We start from the raw sequence: 17,458 nt of genomic DNA, 5'->3' as shown, positions 1-17,458 counted from the left end.
ATATATATGTATTTATAAACCCATATATATAACCCCAAATATAACAACTTTTAATGCTGAATAAGCTGTAGGCAATGGTTTTGTAGGCTTTGAGCAGAGCTCCATACCCACACAAAAAAAGAAAAGAAAGCTTTTTCTCTACCTTTGGAGTTTGCTGCACCAGCTGCAGTTGAAACCAATCTGGGCAGTGACACAGGGACCACAGCTGGTAAACTGGAGACAAGCTGGGATGTAGAAACATGAATTAGTACATTAGTCTCATGTATATGTCACATAAAAAGCACAGAAGAATACATCTTCTGATAATATATATTTAGGAAGTCAGCAATTTCACACACATTAAAATACGACCCTGAATCCATCCTATTACAATGCTTTGCACAATCACATACACAAAAGTACATTTCATCTGTGTTATTCCATTTGTATTCCATTTGTAAATGTAGTCCCACTTCCATATTTGTTCATTCAGCTTCATTCCTAAATTTTTATCTTTTTGCTGAAATTTAAGTATTTCCTTAAATCTCTTTCTTCCCTGGCTCCAATGTTCTTTGGTGTTGCTAACATTCAGACATAAATAGATAATGAGACAGAAAAAAAATGTGCAAGAACTATAACTAGACTAAAAAAAAAAGAAAAATAGATATTTCTACTCTTTTTACAGTAGTACAGCTGGTATTTTAAACCCCGAGATTTCTAAGCAATGTAGTTTTACCTTGGAAAAAAGAGCCAGAGGAACTGCAAAATATTTGGAGCCATTTGTTTGGGGATATGCCTTTGTGAGGTGATGCACAGTACACAGAAGAATTGATGTTTGCATTGCAAGCATGAAAACTTCTCTTTTTTTTTCTTAAGGAAACACATTTAAAGGCAATATAATCATTCTTCTGAAAAAATGATTTGGCACAAATTTCATTCAAAACCTACTGGGAGCTATATATCTGTGAACTAACTTGAGATACATGAGGATGAACTGGATAATGCATCATCCATATGGGAATCTAGGAGAGGATAAATGAATGTGTTTATGATTCCAAGTCCACAGATAAAACAAAATATTTGAAGTTGTGTATTCGTTGCTGGGAGGGAGAGGAAGAGGGAGATAGATGCTCTCTAGATCTGGCTCCTGCTTATGTAATGTTTTACTTACTGGGAAGAGGTATCATTTCGACAGCTGAGAGATTGGTAATCTTTGACATCTGTAGCTCCACCCTGTGGTACTCATAAATTGTTCTTCTGCGGACATCTGACAGGAAAGAAAAAAAGAGAAATCACATTTTCTTATTTTTCAGTCTTTAGATTGTGAAAAATAGTGAATTTAATGAATGCACACTGTTCCTTAGGTGCACATATGACAACAATTTTTCTCAAGAATATATTTTTTACCTTTGAATATCACTAAATAACACATAAAGATAGATAGAGAATTTTTCAGTGGAGAAACCCTCAAAGCTGACAGAAAAGGTAGTTCTCCTGGCAAAGAATTATGAAAATGCTGAGTGTGCTCTCAAGCATTTTAGTCATTGATTTAGGCAGAAATTCTAGAGAGTATACTGTCAGACATTTTAGGATGTATTTCAAATGCTTGCCTTCCTAAGACATTTTTCTCAGCTTACAGACTTGAGAGAAATGCTTTATTGCTCACTTTGTCAGATGTGCAAACAAAACTGATTTCATTGCTTACCCAAACTTGTTAGCTACAAGATGGTTCACATCTAAGTGTACTAGAATATATTTTCATATTATAACATTATATTAAAGAAGACAATCTTCTTAAACAGCTGCTATGCATAATCTTTACACAGGCTGACTGCACCTGAGTTTCTCAAAGCAGAAATTCAATACAGTCAATGTACTCTTCTTAAGGGCTTAGAACTCACAAGCAACTCTAAGACCCAAGCACAAGATAAACGTGAAAAAATCACACATTAATTCCCAGAACAATATCCTATAATGTGTTCTGAAAATTCCAGATTTTATACATAGAGGTGCAATACAGCCTGGTGAGTTTTTATATTGGAAAATCATAAGTAAAACCTATAACCCCAATCTGACACAGAAATGACAGCTTTCTGGTGTGCTGGTTTCATATTTATGTTCTTTTTGATGGTCTGCTAAGCTAACTGAAATCAGAGCCAAATACAATCACTGACCCTCTGCAATCTCTCCAGAGAGGAATTAAGGGTTACCTACAAAGGACTGACAGGTTACCCATGCCAATGACCAGTCTGAGCCTACATGTAACAAAAGAAAAGGGTCTTGTAGACAGTCACAAACTCAGTCTTTGGATGCCTCCTGTGTTGCCAGTCCTGTATGGATTAGGGCACAGCTTGTTCCTTGAGGAAGCAGCTTTTCTGCCCTCTCCTACCTTATTAGCTCTCAGGGACAAGTAGGCAGTATCTCACATTCAGACAATAATATTTCTATTTATCTCCAAATCAGCACCATTGGCAAACACTTCTTGCAATTTACTTGAAGCTTTGCTATGACCTCACCTCTCCTGATAGCAGAATTCTCTTTCAGTATGAAGTGAACCTCTAATTGAAATATTTGTGTTACCTACAAAGTCATTCTGACTAGTTAAAAGATGGATATGGGCAGGTGCCAAACTTTACCCCAATAAATGCCTTAGCCATGTCCTTCAGACCCATTGGACAGAAAGAGTTTTCAAGACAAAGCTGATTGTGTGCTGGAGTAGGGAAAAAGCTCTTGCCAGCTGTAAGGGGTTTATGCTCAGAGAATGGTCAGTCTCCTAAAAGCCCAATCAGAGTGATTGTAAAATGTCTTTGAGATGAGATCCTGCCAATGCTGAAGGCTGTAATTTGTTTCCACAGAAATCTTTAATATTCCATAAAAAAAAAAAAAAAAAAAAAGAAGGCAAGTGAATGCATAAAGTAAAATGCTGGGTGTCCACACTTTATTTGAACTGCACCTCATCAGTACTGGTACAGACTAGTATGCTATAATCCTGTTAATGCTGAACCTTTCCTAACAGGCTCCTTACAGGGCTTACAAGAAATAAGGAGCTTCTGGCTTTCCAAAGACTCAGTAGGAATCAAGAGATTCAGGGCATAGGCACTTTTACATCACCCAGTGCATGAAATTTCTGGAAAACACTGCTCTTAAGAGAATTAAGTATGTTATATATATATAAAAAATTCTAATCAGGTATATTTCAGCATGACTTAATTCCATTAAATCCCACTGCCTGTCAGACTCAAATTTGATCTTTTTCTTCAGAAAGATGACTGTGTCATCCTCAGGTGGTGAGTTTGCTTATGAGGCATCTGTCTTAAGCACAGAGAGGTATTTGCATAGTCACACTCTAACATCTTTGTATATACTTGCAGGCAGGTGGTTGGAAATGTGAGCATTGAAATTTATCTGCCTGACCAGGCTAGAAGAACATGCAGGTCTAGATTCTTCTGAAAGTATGACTCAAACATGCCATGCTTATATCTTCAAAATGCTTTTCTCTCCTGATTTTGAATTGTGGGCTGGTTTTCCTTAACAAAATTGGTTAAAAACCCCAAACTCAACAGGATAAACAGGAAAATGAATATTCTTCCCTCATGCTTTCTCCCTAACCTCTTCACACATTCCTGCTTCAACCCAGGATAGATGTTGCATTTCACTCGGGTGGAATTTGTTCTTCATCTTATGCTGTCTATTTAGCTCTTCAACAAAAAAGCACTAGTGCAGAATCACAAGGAGCTTATGAGCCCATGTATACCTCAGTACAGACCTTAACATGACAAGGACTAGTGAACTAATTTGATGCAGTAACAGATAGATATTTAAGCCCCATGGGCAGATATTTTACTATAAAGAAATATTACATCAGGTCTAGCAGTGAAGGGAGGAATGAAAAAGAACTTTTGTATGCTTTTGAAGTACCATTGCTAGTTCTGAATTTTAGAAAACATGTGTGTATTCCTCTCCTAGTCATGAAAATATTTTACATTTCTACACGTCTGGATTTCTCAAACACACCTTTTAACTAAATGGTGTAACTTATGATATATTTTAATAGTGGACTGTATTTTTTTATGCTTGGTTTTATTTACAGTATGGTTCAGATTGTTTTTCGGTTTGTTTTCATGGCATGTTTGTGCTATCTCTGAACACAGGTCAAAGGTACAGTCCCAGCAGAAAAACCTGAAGAAAACACTGGCTACTTGAGGTAAGAACATGTTCCTCATTGATTGAGAGAGATTACATGAGGGTCAGAAGGCCATTTGAAAGAATCCTTTCAAGGGATTAAGCAATGGATTGGTAAATTATAGATGTGCAAGATTTTGCTGTGACAAAATAATTCTATGTAGTTTTATCACAGCAGTATTAAACTAAATAATGGAATATAAATATTCTATGAAACAGAACTGCAAGGGTTGACTGAAGGTTCTTGACAGGGAGAGTACTCTGGAGAGGGAGCAGTGCCAGGAGAGCACCAATGATTTCTTAACATGCCTGAAGGGTCAGTAGTTCATAGCAAACCATCCTAAATATGTGTCTGACAGATGCATAATGTCTCTGTATCTTTTCCACTACGTAATCACTTTCCCTCATACACCATTCCTCAGCTAAAAGCTGCAACACTGGAAAATGTGAAAATACTGGAGAAGACATTCTGAGTTTTTAAATGATATATTCACACAAATAAAGATCTTTTTCAGTGAAAGATTTCTAGGGAATTTGGATTGGCCATATACCCAGAAATAACTGCTAAATAAGGCCGTATGTATTCATACAGCCATACTTTCACTTTTAAGTTTGCTGATAGAGAAAACACAAATGGTAAGAGGGTTCATTTGATTATGCAGAAGTCAATTTGAAGTAAACAATCTATGAAACATATCCAACAAGCTGCAAGCAATTTGTGCAAAATATAAGGCATAGAGAAGGGAGGGGCACAGCTGCTGTGGTACACAGCCGCTGACTTTGTTTGACAGGGACTTTGACATCACTGCTGAATAAAATCTGTCAGCCTGGTATGTCTGATTGCTGTCACAACAAAAGGTAAAGGAATCAGAATGTCAAAGCACCTCTTCTTTAACAGCTTTATATTGCTAAACTTATCAATATTAACTAATTAATTTTTGAGGCACTGACACTGGGACAAAACACCAATGCCTATAATCCAGACACCTCCACAATTGCTCCACTGAATATAACACACTTCTAAATCTAGATAAAAATTCAGATTCCCTAATTGTATTAATTTTATCATTCTCTTAAAAATTACTAAAAATCCTTTTAAGCCTGGAGCTGCACCTCAAAGATGTAGAATCTGTGAACTACAAGTGAAGTAGGCTCTGAAAATATTTTTATGAACAATATACTAAGAGCTGTTCTGCCCCAATGCTCTGTGCCTACCACACGTGATTTACTTTGAAACTCTCCATCTCCTTCCAGATTTGCCTCAATACCTGTTGCCAGCTAAGGAGCCCATAGTACAGGATCTAGGTGTGAAAAACTCGCTTTATTCCCTAATCCCACTATGCACTAAACTGCCTCACTGTGGGATCTGTCTGTGGCTGGTTATGAGAATATTTTAAACTTTGATCAACTTTTACCAGTCCTGGGAGTATTATCATGCTACCAAAGATCAACAGCATGCTCCTGAATCAGACATCTAGTGCAAGGAGCCCACCTATCTGGATAAACCCTTTTGGACCTGCAGACAAACCCACAGGGCTGGAGCAGCTGGATTGGTGGGATTAGTTTCACTAGTATAAAGAAGAATAAATACTATGATTTTAGAGTGATAACTTTTGGGGCCTATTTTGCACAGAAGTAAATGATAATACTGCCAGTAAGGCAGCAGGAAATCACACTTTGTGATTTCCCAAGTGATTCTGCACCTTTATATACTAGATATCAGAGCACAAATGGCCAGTGGTCTTTTACCCTTCAGGAAGGTAATCCTAAGGTTCTTTCAGGGGCTTCACTGCTGTAAACAAAGTGGTGAGACACCTTGAGCAAACATTTACAACATGCAGAGTTGTCACTTAATTATATGCTTGAGTTACACTACATATTGAGTGACACTAATTGCACAGAAACTGGAATATTACTAACACATAGCTCAGCTACAATTTCATTTCTGTACACAGTGTTGTTGAATAATTTCAGTGTAATTAAATGTTAGAGTTGTCAAGGCAGGGATTTCCTAAAAGAGATGCATCTAATACAGTAGAGGCCAAAATCACAGAGAATTATGTCTCATTGTGGAGACAAACCTGCTACCCATGATCTCCTAGTGCAAGACTTGTAATTCACTGAGTAGATCCTACAAATCTGGCACTCTCTCATTTTGCCAGTGTATTTCATGGTTTTGTGGAAACCAAACCCATCATGGGAAGGCTCTCTGGTGGGGTTTTTATTGCTAAAATACAAAAGTGGGTTGCAGGAAATGCTTTTTCATTTCTTCTTGCACAAGAAAAAGCTAATTGAAAGACAACAGGGAAGAGCAGTGAAATGAAGGAGAGAAACACAGTAATCCTGAAGGAGAGGAAAAATGGAGGGGAAGAAAGATGTTCATAAAGTTAAAGAGAGACCTTGGGAGTCTGCAGAAGGGAGAGCAGAGGACACCACAGGCAAGTGAAAGAAGGACCAAGGACAGAATGACAAGGATGGCAGAGAAATAAGAAATGAAAGGGAACTGATTAGAGAAGCTGGGCAAGGAACAAATGTCCTGAAGCAGTGAAGGTGTTTAAAAAAGACTTCCTGGAGGAATATGTAAAACTCCCAGGTTTGTCATCACCAATCGTATTTCTAGCTAGAAGACAGCCACGAAACTTTCTCAGTGTGTTTGTTACAAAACAAAAAATAGTTAGTGTGCAAGTGCTCAGCCTGTCTGAAGAAGAAATCAGGATGGCCACTCTAACTTACACATAAGAAGCAGAGTTCCAGAGTCTGGAACTTCATTTGAATTACCTGGAGAGAGCTGAAACTTTTCCTCTGAAATTAATCAAAGGACTTAGTTTGCCATTTTGCTGTCATATAAATCTCAGAATTATCAGGTTAACCTTGGTGTTGATCAGAAATTTACTTCTCATAACACATTACCATTCATTCCAAAACAGCACTAGAGTATATACAGGCATATCTATATCTAGATATAAAATATAAAATAGTAGCTAATCTACAATAATGTAATTATAAGTGGAATATAAAGGCATGCTCTATAAGCAAGAAGCAGTAGTAGATCAAGGAAATATATCAAACACAAAACAGGCAGAAAGCCACCTGCCAAAAATATCCATCTCCATGCTCTAGTTCTTAAAAGACAGGGTGAATGAGGGTACGTGCCTGAATGCTTTTAGGGGCAGATAAAAGGGGTATTTATGCAAAGCCTTTATATGAAGAAGTATATTAATATAAATAGTTCCTCCATTTAAAAAAATTCAGAAAATCATTCCTTTTAACTCTTGGCTCTTCAGGATACTTTTCAGCACTCATTAAAATGCACTTTTGAAATGAAATGGCTGATCAAAAACATGTTTTGCTCTCCTCAAAATGAAATAGGTTTGCCTGGCTTTTGAACTCACCTTTCAGAAGTATTAAAAAAGTTATTACCAATCTTTTGGACAGTACATCTGAAAAAATCTGATAAATAGTTAGCTCTAAATCTTCTGAAATTACTTTAATAAACTTGGTCTGGTATATTGAAATTTTAGAATACTGAGCATACAAAAGGCACCAAAGACCTTCAGTATTTTAAAAAATTAAAGGAATATATTTGTTCAAACAGGCTTGTGTTGCTCTTAGTGTCTCTTTCCTTTTCAAATGCACAATATATACAAAAAGAACTGACAGAGCTCAAAAATGAAGCAGTAGAGTTTGTTGTGGTTTTTTTGTTTTATTTGAGGGGGATGTTTTTGGCTTTTTTTTAAATAACTAGCCATGAACATAAATGGAGATTGGGTTCTTTTGATGGAAAAATCTTTGATAAAGTGGTAAGATAGAACTAGTAGTTATACTTTGCCTTCTTTTGGGATATACAACAATTTATATTCTTCAATTGTTTTAAGAAGCCAACAAATAAAGTAAAATAACTATTCTATAATATCTCTTTTTCAGTAATTGACTAGAGCCATGGCTGATTTAATATCTCTGAAAAACAAAAATTCAAGGACATGCATATTTTAAGAGCATCTGATACTGGCTTTCTATGGACCAACATTATTTACCAGTTCTGTCAAGGTGCTGTTCTATTGCTTGTACACATCAATATAAACCTATTTCACTGAGCACACAATTCAGCTTCAGGAAAATCTACTGTGAAATGATGGTTCCCTTGATTAATATTAGCTCTAGTGTAAGCTGCAATCTAGCAAAAATAATCATGAATTACCACCCTCCACAGAACCGGTAGTTAGGGGCAAAAGCAATGCATTGTAAACAGCAATACATTAATAATTCTCTCAGAACAGCAGTAGCAGTGGCACATTTTATACTCCTTACCCACATTATAGTTTCACTTCTGTTAGCAGAAAGTGTCATGTGAAAAAAAAATTATAGGTATTCTAAAACCAGAGGACTAGTAACACTGCATTCATCAAAACCAATATTATTTAATGGTAGTAAAACAAGGTGTTTGTCTGAAATATTTCTATAAAAAGAAACATTCAAATTTGAATAAACACTCACATCTACCATATATTTTCCATACAAAGTATGTAAATCTAATACAAGTCCTTTAGTGTTTGCTTATGGAGGCCTGATGTCAAGAGATGTCATCTTGTTGCAACTCTTGAATAGAATTTCTCAGTGACTATTCTCATAAATCATTTGCATAAATCAATCAATCTTATTCCCATCTGAATCTATATTTGAAACTCTTACAAGCTGAAGATTCAGAAATATTCCTATGATTTGCTTGCAAATATCACTCACATTACTGAAATTTGATGCCTAATTTCATTTGTTTTTAAACACTCAAACCCAATCCATACATAGGCACATCACAACTACCTGTCATACTTCAGAAACAAATTTCATGTCTCTTAAGTGAAATCTTGGCATGCTAACATCCTCCACACTACTCTGAGCTCACAAGTAACAAATAGTACTGAAATTTTCCACACTCCCCATGACAGGACATGTAAGACACAGGACTGATGCTCCCTCAGTTAAAGGCTGTTTTGTATGTGATGAGGAGATGGGATGAGCTGAGAGGCCAACAGCACTATCTTTTTCAGTGTCAGCCCCATCTTCTGTGTGTCTTAAAGCTGGGCTGGGTCAGGTCAGTCCCTGTGAGCACCAAAGATCTGCCAGAGCTCACTTCAGGAGAAAATGCCTGGGTTCAGTCCTAGGAGCCTGGTTCAAGAACAGCTCCTTCCATCTACACCCTGCTACTACAGCTTCATCTAAAACTGATCTTAGTAAATTTTCTCCAAATACATAAGTAAACCCAGTAGGCTTGAAAAGTGAACATATTCTCTAACAGCTAAACAACCTCAAAGGGTTCTGTACACAGTACATTAAAGCATCGAGAAAGTCCAACTTGATTTCCCACTATTTAGTTTTTTGTGAAGCCATACAAAGTATAAGTAAAGCCAGACAAAACTAAATGCCACCTGCAGTACTGCTGCCATGGCTATGTGAGCTCAAGATGTTATTCAATAACTACATCTCCTCTTGTTTTCTCTCACTAAAATGTGTACAGGAATTTGAAGTACAGAATAAAGTATCAAGAGCTTCCAGCCTGGATATTTTTGGATATAGATTGCTTCTTCTTTACTATGGATATGAAAGTTTGTTCCAGATAAAGTATCTTATGGAAAACCAAATTGAGCCAGTTGAGAGTTTAATTTGACTGCCATTTAATTTTATTTACTTAATTTATCAGCTCAAAAGAAACAATGACAGGAAAAAACATATTGGGAATTATCAAGCAAATAAAATTCCACTTGAATTAACAAGCTGAAATTAGCTAAGTGATTTGTTGTGCAGCAAATCATCCTTGATGAAATCAGCTTATACTAATTTCTCAGCCTCCAAACCATTAACACCACCACAATTCTACATACTGGGAATTTGCTGGATCCTGTGCACGACCACAAATGCATCTGAAAGTCCCACTTTCACTGGGTGGTTGGTTGAACTTATCTGTGTCACAGCAACAGGAATCTAAAAGACAAAACAGGAAGATTTTACTGAAACATTGAACTAGAAAAGAAGACTAAAAATAAAAAGCACTGCCAAAATGAGCATTTAACTAGTGTAACTTAAAAGTCCTAAATAAATATTTTACTCAACATAGCACAATAGAATCAAGAATTTTCTGAAGATAGAAATTACTGGTTTTAATATTTTATCTCAGTTTTCTTTGCATTGTTTTCACACGAACCCTTAGAACCACTGTCAGCGACAAAGCATAAGAGGGTAGTAATTTCCAGTAATGTATTTCCCTCAGCTGAAAAAAAAGTGGGATGATGTGCTAGTATGCTCAAGGACAAGGAGGCAATGCCTCCTGTCTACTGTTGGACACACAAACTGTGAAAGTTCAGCTTGGGATGAACATTTGAATTATGGCCCAGTTAATCTGAAAATTGTGTGAATTTTCATCTGTAAGGAACTCTGACAGAATTATAATAATATTTAATATGCTCTCTAATAGCAGGAAAACTGTGTGTGGTAAACATGGAAAATTCCAGATGCTCAATTGCCAATATCTATAGGAAGAAATAAAAATATGTAGATAGTCATAGATCATTCCAGGTTTATGGTACAGAGCTATTGACACTGGATAACATGGTTGCATGATAACAAATATCATGCTATCTTGGGACAAGATTGCAGCTTTGGCTGATATTTGTATAGATATAACAGGAAAGAAATGTTTTAAGATGTTTGATTTAGTGACATGCAGCCTTCCTGCAATATTAATATAGTTAACTAGTTTGACTGATCACAAACAGCAGCCGTCACTAAAGGAGCAGCTCAGACTGACAGTGTGTCTTCACAGCATCCAAAGTTCCAGCCAAGACTGAGAAGGAAGCATAAATTTACTGCTTAGCAGTTCTCCAGATGGCACTAGCAGAGTAAAAATAATGAAATACCTGGATCAATTAGCAAGGTTAGACATTTCAAAAAATACAAAGATATAATGCAGACAAAATAAGAGTGCAAGGTTTGGAGACCATGGTGCAGAAAGCAGCAGTTCTGGAAGGAATCTCAGTATTGTAGTGGATGAACCACTCCAGCAGTCAAAAGGGACATCTCAGGAAGAAAACTTAATTGATATCATACTTGCTTACACAAACAGTGAAATACAGCTTAGATGTGGGGTGAGCATTTTACTTGCACCTGAAAATAAGATCACTGCTGATACAGTACACAGATTTTGAGAGGATATATTCCTTAAAATGATGCAAAAAAATTAAGAGAAGGAAGATTGAAGTGTCATAGAAATATTTTGTAAACTTCTCCAGTTCTCAAATGCCATTAACAGAAGTGTAAAAGTGTTCTATCCACTTGACTTCTGGATGAAATACTGAAAAGCTGGTTAGATTACCACAAACAAGTACTACAAGAGACAGAAATTACTCAGGGGCTAAAGTCTCTTTTATTCTAGCACAGAAAGCTATAACCAGAAGCTGGAAACTTCAGGCAGGTACCTTAGGAGTAGAATAAGCCTTTCTATGAGCAATTATGACTTTCTGCCAGTTGCTGCTGTCAGATATCTTATATTTGGATATCTTATTTTTCAAAGGTGCCCTTCAGTTAATCAGAAATTTCTAGGCTGAAGACAGATGGAACTGGATCAAGTGTAAGAAACTGAGATACAAGGTATTAGTTTAGCTAACCCAATAGCTTGCTCTGGCTTTTCTTGTGTAAAATGACAAAAATTACATAGTTGGTCAGTGTTTTTCACACAGCAGAAAAATGCTGAAGTAAAAAGCTGCTAATTCCTCCAGTGACTGAGGATTCAGTTCTGTCTATGTGACAATTAATAGCATGATTTCTGGCATTTGATTTAAATATCAGTAGCTCTCCTTGTTCCCAAAATTTTCATTTTGCTTGCTCCCAATTACACTGGTAAGTTCTGGTGAATTAAACATTGTCATAAATTTCCATTCTTTTTACTTAATTTAGCAACTGTTTTTTAGGGGGTTCTTGCATACATGATCTGGTCTGGTATAAAAAAGGCTTGTGGCATGTTGTCAAAACGACAGGAAAAAGAGAACTGACTTGGAAATACTGCCAGCAATACATCAGCTTAAATTTGGCTTATATCAGCTGAGCTCTGATGCAGTTATTGGATAACATGACAGAGGAAGGCCAAAAGCCATATTTTCAAATTCTTCAAAATAAAAGACTCACTAAGTTCAGAAATAAATCTATAATTTTTCTGCAGCAGGAAAGCTTAAACAAAATAAAGGAATTATTCATAGTCTCACAATACTAGAAAGAAAAGCTTAAAATTAACTATCAAAGAAACTGTCTTAAAGGGTTTTGTGGAGGAGATTCTAGAACCTATTGAAAGTTAACTTAGGAAAACCACTGATGAGGATGCAACGAGTTTCTCTTCAAAGTTAGAGAGAAAACACAGCAGATGAAGAAAGGACACAGTGTATTTGGAATTGGCATGAGTAGGTGTCTGACAAAATATGCTGGCAAAATTGTCATCTTAATGCATAAATTGTTTCTGATGCATGAAAAGGATTATACTCATTTTTATTGTGTGAATGTAAATCAGGAGAAATTGCACTCTAGCCTTCTTGAAGAAGACTCCTTTCTTTTTAGTCTACTGCCTTTTCACATGTTTATTGTGAATTTTTGAATTACTGAACAATTTGCATATTTCTCTCAAAAATTATGAAAACAGCAAACTAATTCATTTTTTGTTTGGCTTGGCTTTATTTTGTTTCTGGGAAGAAGTGATGAGTTCTTGCAGTACTAATGCCACAAGTGAAAGGTTTGGTTTATTTTACCTATTTATTTTTTTAAAATAAATTCATTTTCATTACAACCTGGTTCAGAGGTTAAAAATTAATAAAATTAAGAATGAATCTGTGAGATGTGGTACTAAACCAGGATGCAGTAGCCAAGTTGAACAGAAAATATATAGAGAAACTTCAGGAGAAATTAGAAAAGTTTGAAGCAGAAGTAACGATGTATTTTGCCAAAATCCCTGCAGCTGTCAATACTGCAGTGCTGGGCACTCTACTGAGAGCAAGGAACTTTCAGAATCTTTTCTAAAGCAAACAAAGAAGTAGTAGGGTCCAGTCTAATAGAAGCAGCAGCCAAAAGTTGGGATACATATTTTAGAAACAGGGCTTAGAAGCAAGAGCTTCTGTAAGATCAAAAAAGATTAAATTAGGATAGTCAGCTCTTCAAACCGAAGTGCAGCCTGTGTGAAACAATCATACAGTTAGAAATGTAGTCAAAGTAGAAGGTAATCCACCATCCAGGAAAATTCTTATTCTCCTGAAAAATTACAGTGTCATTCTACCTGTATTTACAAAAAACACACATTAATTTTTAAGGTGTGTAAAAAGAAATTGGTAATGTGTGTACTGAGTGCCCTATTACAGGTGAAATCTTTTGCATGAGGTGTCCAGATAAAATGAGCCTTAATCACATGCTGTCTCATTAGGGAATATTCCCTTTTGACAGAAAGCTTGTAGTAAATATTAAAATAATTTATGGAAAATTACAGCAAAACATAGCAAGCAGAGGGGTATTGTTCTGGATTTCTCACCTGAATTGTAAGAGGTTATAACAGGCTGACATGTTAAATAGTTGAACAGAGAGCTAGGAACATGCAAATGATTGCTAATGGTTGGCAAGGATTTTAGAGCATTACCTTCACAGACTGGCTTTTAGCTAGGATAATTCTAAACCATCTGTTAGCTCTACCACAGACAATGTGATCTTTTGTGTTGTACAAGTCACCAGTTTATGAATAAACTTCCCACACTAGCACTGAGGCCATTAATGTCTATATTTTGGATTATATACTTCAACAGTAAGGATAAGAGTACTTAGAATTTATGCTGAATTCTATGTACCATTGAGATCTGCAGTCTAGACAGTTTTTTTAATCAGACTTCTCAAATTTCATTCTTTTCAACTCTAAGGTCATACCAGAATCTTATTCTTCAAAGAAGGATAAAATCATGGCCTCTAACCTTATTCTGAAGGAGGTGGTAAGCAGGATGCTCTTACTGCCCCACTTCAAAACTGAGTCAAGGATAAGAGCCAGAGTATGTTGCAAAATAACAATTAGGAACACAGTAACACTGTTTATATAGGGTTTTCATTGCCAGTTTCCTATGTAGTAATTAATTAGTCAACAGGCTAAACCGCATGAAAATCAGGAATTTTAATTTGTGTAACCTCAAAAATCAAAGATCATTTTCATGCCCATATTTTTGATAACAATAAAAGAGGCAAAGAAATGCCAAGCATGTATAATGTAGGAGGAATACATTGGCATTATGGGATTTTTTGTTTTTATAGGTTTTTTTGGTTTGCTTTTTTGTGGTTTTGGGGTTTTGTGGGTTTTTTTGGTTATTGTTTGTTTGGGTGTTTTTTTGTTGTTTTTTATTTTTAATTTTTTTTTTTCACTTTCAGGAAACAGCAAGGTTTGAATTCTTGTAACTGAAAACAGAATATTTTCCTTCATACCTAGCAGGGGCATCAATTTTATTTAAGTGCTAGCACTTAATAATTTTCATTCAATTCTGTCTCCTTTTTAGAATAGATATTTATTCTACTGCAAGCCTTTTTTAGAATTGTCTTCCAAACTCACATATTGGGCAATTTTGAGCAAATGTTTTTTAACTTTAGTAATGGTTTCTGGATGACTGCACAAATAGAGAGTCATTACTATTTAAATGAACAAAGGAAGCCTTCTCCAATGATATTAGAAAAATATCCTAAACAATTAACAAGGCCTATGGAACCTTTGCCTAATTTGTTCTGTATTAATCATGGACAAAAAAAGAAACCAAATATTACACTAAGGCACATTAGCTCTAAGCATAAATGGGAAAAGGCTATATAATGAATAGTTATTTTGTATAATAAGAAGTGAAACTCTTGAGAATTGGACTTGGGTGAAATTTAGAACATAAGGAATGAGTATTCATTACTAATACATAAGAAGTATGCATTTGCCAAAGTTCTTTTTTATTCCTATGTTCTGCTGGCTAGTTTGCACTGTAATATATTTCATATGTGGTAGAGGCACACCAGAAAAATTTTCATGCCAGCTGATGTTTCCTTACATATCGACCATTTGCCAAAATACTAAGAGTTGGTGGGAGCAAAATGACATTGAAAATGGAAAATGCATGCACTGTAAATGAAGTAAATTGCTAAAGAAATAAATATTTTACTTGGCATAGGACCTTGTTATATTTCAAATTGTTTTCACATTTTGAAAACTTGACCATACAGCTCCTTCTCCTAACAATTAACTCTTCTGAAAGATATTCTGATGTCTCCATATTTGTCTTTTTTGATGGTTCTGCTGCTTCTCTAATATTGGTGGGTTTTTTTTTTTTTTGGATAAAAATTGCAGATTTCAGATTGCTTTCTATTGGGGAAAACAACAGAATGCAGAAGATTGGGCAGAGAATTTGGTATTCAGCAAACCTCTGCCAAGATCCTGTCTTGGTGGTCAACATCAGGTTTATGAGGCAGCAAACCTAATTTGGGAGCAGGAAGAATGTGAAGAGGGGACTCCCAAACTGTTTGAATAAATAAGAAAGAAAAGGTAAAATTCACCTGAAGTGCATTAGACATAAAAGATCCCAGTTGTATCTGCTTTAAATGTATAATCAGAGTTATTTTAAAGGTAGACCCTTCTAGATAAACACCTGGAGTCACTAACACACAGCCCCTGTGGGATGCTTGATGAAGCTCCTGGCAACCTGTGTGCTGTATTTCCTACCTGGGGCTTCAGCTTGGGGACTTTCAATGACAATGCCATGAAGACCTCTCAGATTTGCCATGCATTGCTGTAATTTCTGATGAACTGTGATGCTAAAATAAAATGGCACCAAAAAGACAGTAGAAACCTTGTGCAACTTTTAGTCATGCCAGTGAGCACTTACACAAGTAATCTCACTGGATTTAATGGGGCACCTGACAACATGACTCAGCAGCAACAGGAATGGTTCCAGACAGAGACACTTCCTCAGAAAGCAATGGATTCAACACTGGAAAGCAAATAAACTCCTAGACAGGCTTACAAGCACTAGGACCAAGTTTAAAATCATAAGTGACATGTTTGTTTTTTTTCAGACAACTTGTGTCTGATCAGTGATTGGCAATTTTATTTTTATTTTTCCTCATTTAGGAAAAAAGTTGAGCTAGTGGTAATGGAGTAAAGGCTGCAAATAAAGAGTGTAATTGTCTGGAAATCTCAGCCTCAAAACCCATTTCCCAAGTAATTCTAATGGAATATACTAGTTGTGACTTTCTAAAATATTTAGAAAATGTTTTGTCAAAAGATTTACAGATCATTAATATATTACTATTACCACTTTAAAAAATGTCTTTCCTTAGTTATGTGCAATAACTTTAAAGAAATATTTGGTAATTCCATTCAGGACATGAATAACTCATGAGAGGGGATTAGTTCAAAGATTCAGCAGCAGCAAAAAGCACATTATTCCATTTTCAAATTCCAGTTTTCTGCCTCAAGATTAATGAAAAGAACATTAATAACTCCTTACCCACAAAAGCAATGTGGTTTTGGAGGAAGCTTCCAGTAGTGTAATGAGAGCAAGCGGCCTGTGCATTGTAGCTCAGAAATTGTTTATCCATGGATGAGATGTCATACTTCCCTGCAATTCTAGGAACCACTTGTGGTAAAGGAGATGCCCACTTACTCCTGTTTTCCTAAATGAATGTTTTCTACTACCTAACACTCCGCATCATCATTTTCTTTTGTGCAAAATGTACACGAGACACTTTCAATTCAGAGCAGCAACTTCTACCACCCATATCAGATCCATTTTGCACAGGGCTGCACAGTAACAGCGAGTGCAGTGCATCTCATAACCAGGAAGAGAAGTCTCCTGAAAGCGTCATCATTTTAAGGTCAGAATGCATATATAGTCCTTGACCAATTTATCTTAAAACTAGTATCCGTCCCCATCTCTTTAGGTCTTGAAGGTAGGAATTTTTCTGCAGTCTTCAGAAGTTTTTGCTTTTCTTTAAAAAGTTTTCAACAACAGGAGATAACCAAATCTTTTAGTGCACACTCCTTTGATCAAGTACAATGGAAGCTCCATTGTCCTAAGCAGAGTAAAGCTTACATGAAGTCGTATTCAAAATGCAAATAAACTGCATTTTCTTGGATGAAGACTGTAACCTGCAGCTAACATTCAGAAAACAAACCCAAGCAGACCTTGCATCAGTATGTCTTTTGCGAGAACAGGAGAGCCATGTACATGGGCATACCAGAAGTTTCTTTTCACTACAATACTGA

The 17,458-nt window shown here is 36.0% G+C and overlaps 1 protein-coding gene across 1 annotated transcript in view; it reads right to left on the bottom strand.

The window, feature by feature from the left end:
- PLXDC2 (plexin domain containing 2) overlaps window positions 1-17,458 on the bottom strand; it is a 260,038-nt gene that overhangs the window by 51,104 nt on the left and 191,476 nt on the right. Inside the window, exons 7-9 of the mRNA XM_063413531.1 lie at window positions 10,038-10,137; window positions 1,151-1,246; window positions 143-224 (exon numbers count right to left, since the gene is read on the bottom strand). Coding sequence (XP_063269601.1) covers window positions 143-224; window positions 1,151-1,246; window positions 10,038-10,137 — 278 coding nt within the window. The remainder of the gene's footprint in view (window positions 1-142; window positions 225-1,150; window positions 1,247-10,037; window positions 10,138-17,458) is intronic.

Source organism: Prinia subflava, chromosome 1 (genome assembly GCF_021018805.1).
Source record: "Prinia subflava isolate CZ2003 ecotype Zambia chromosome 1, Cam_Psub_1.2, whole genome shotgun sequence".
NCBI lineage: Eukaryota > Metazoa > Chordata > Aves > Passeriformes > Cisticolidae > Prinia > Prinia subflava.
This window is presented reverse-complemented; position numbering and strand designations above follow the sequence as displayed.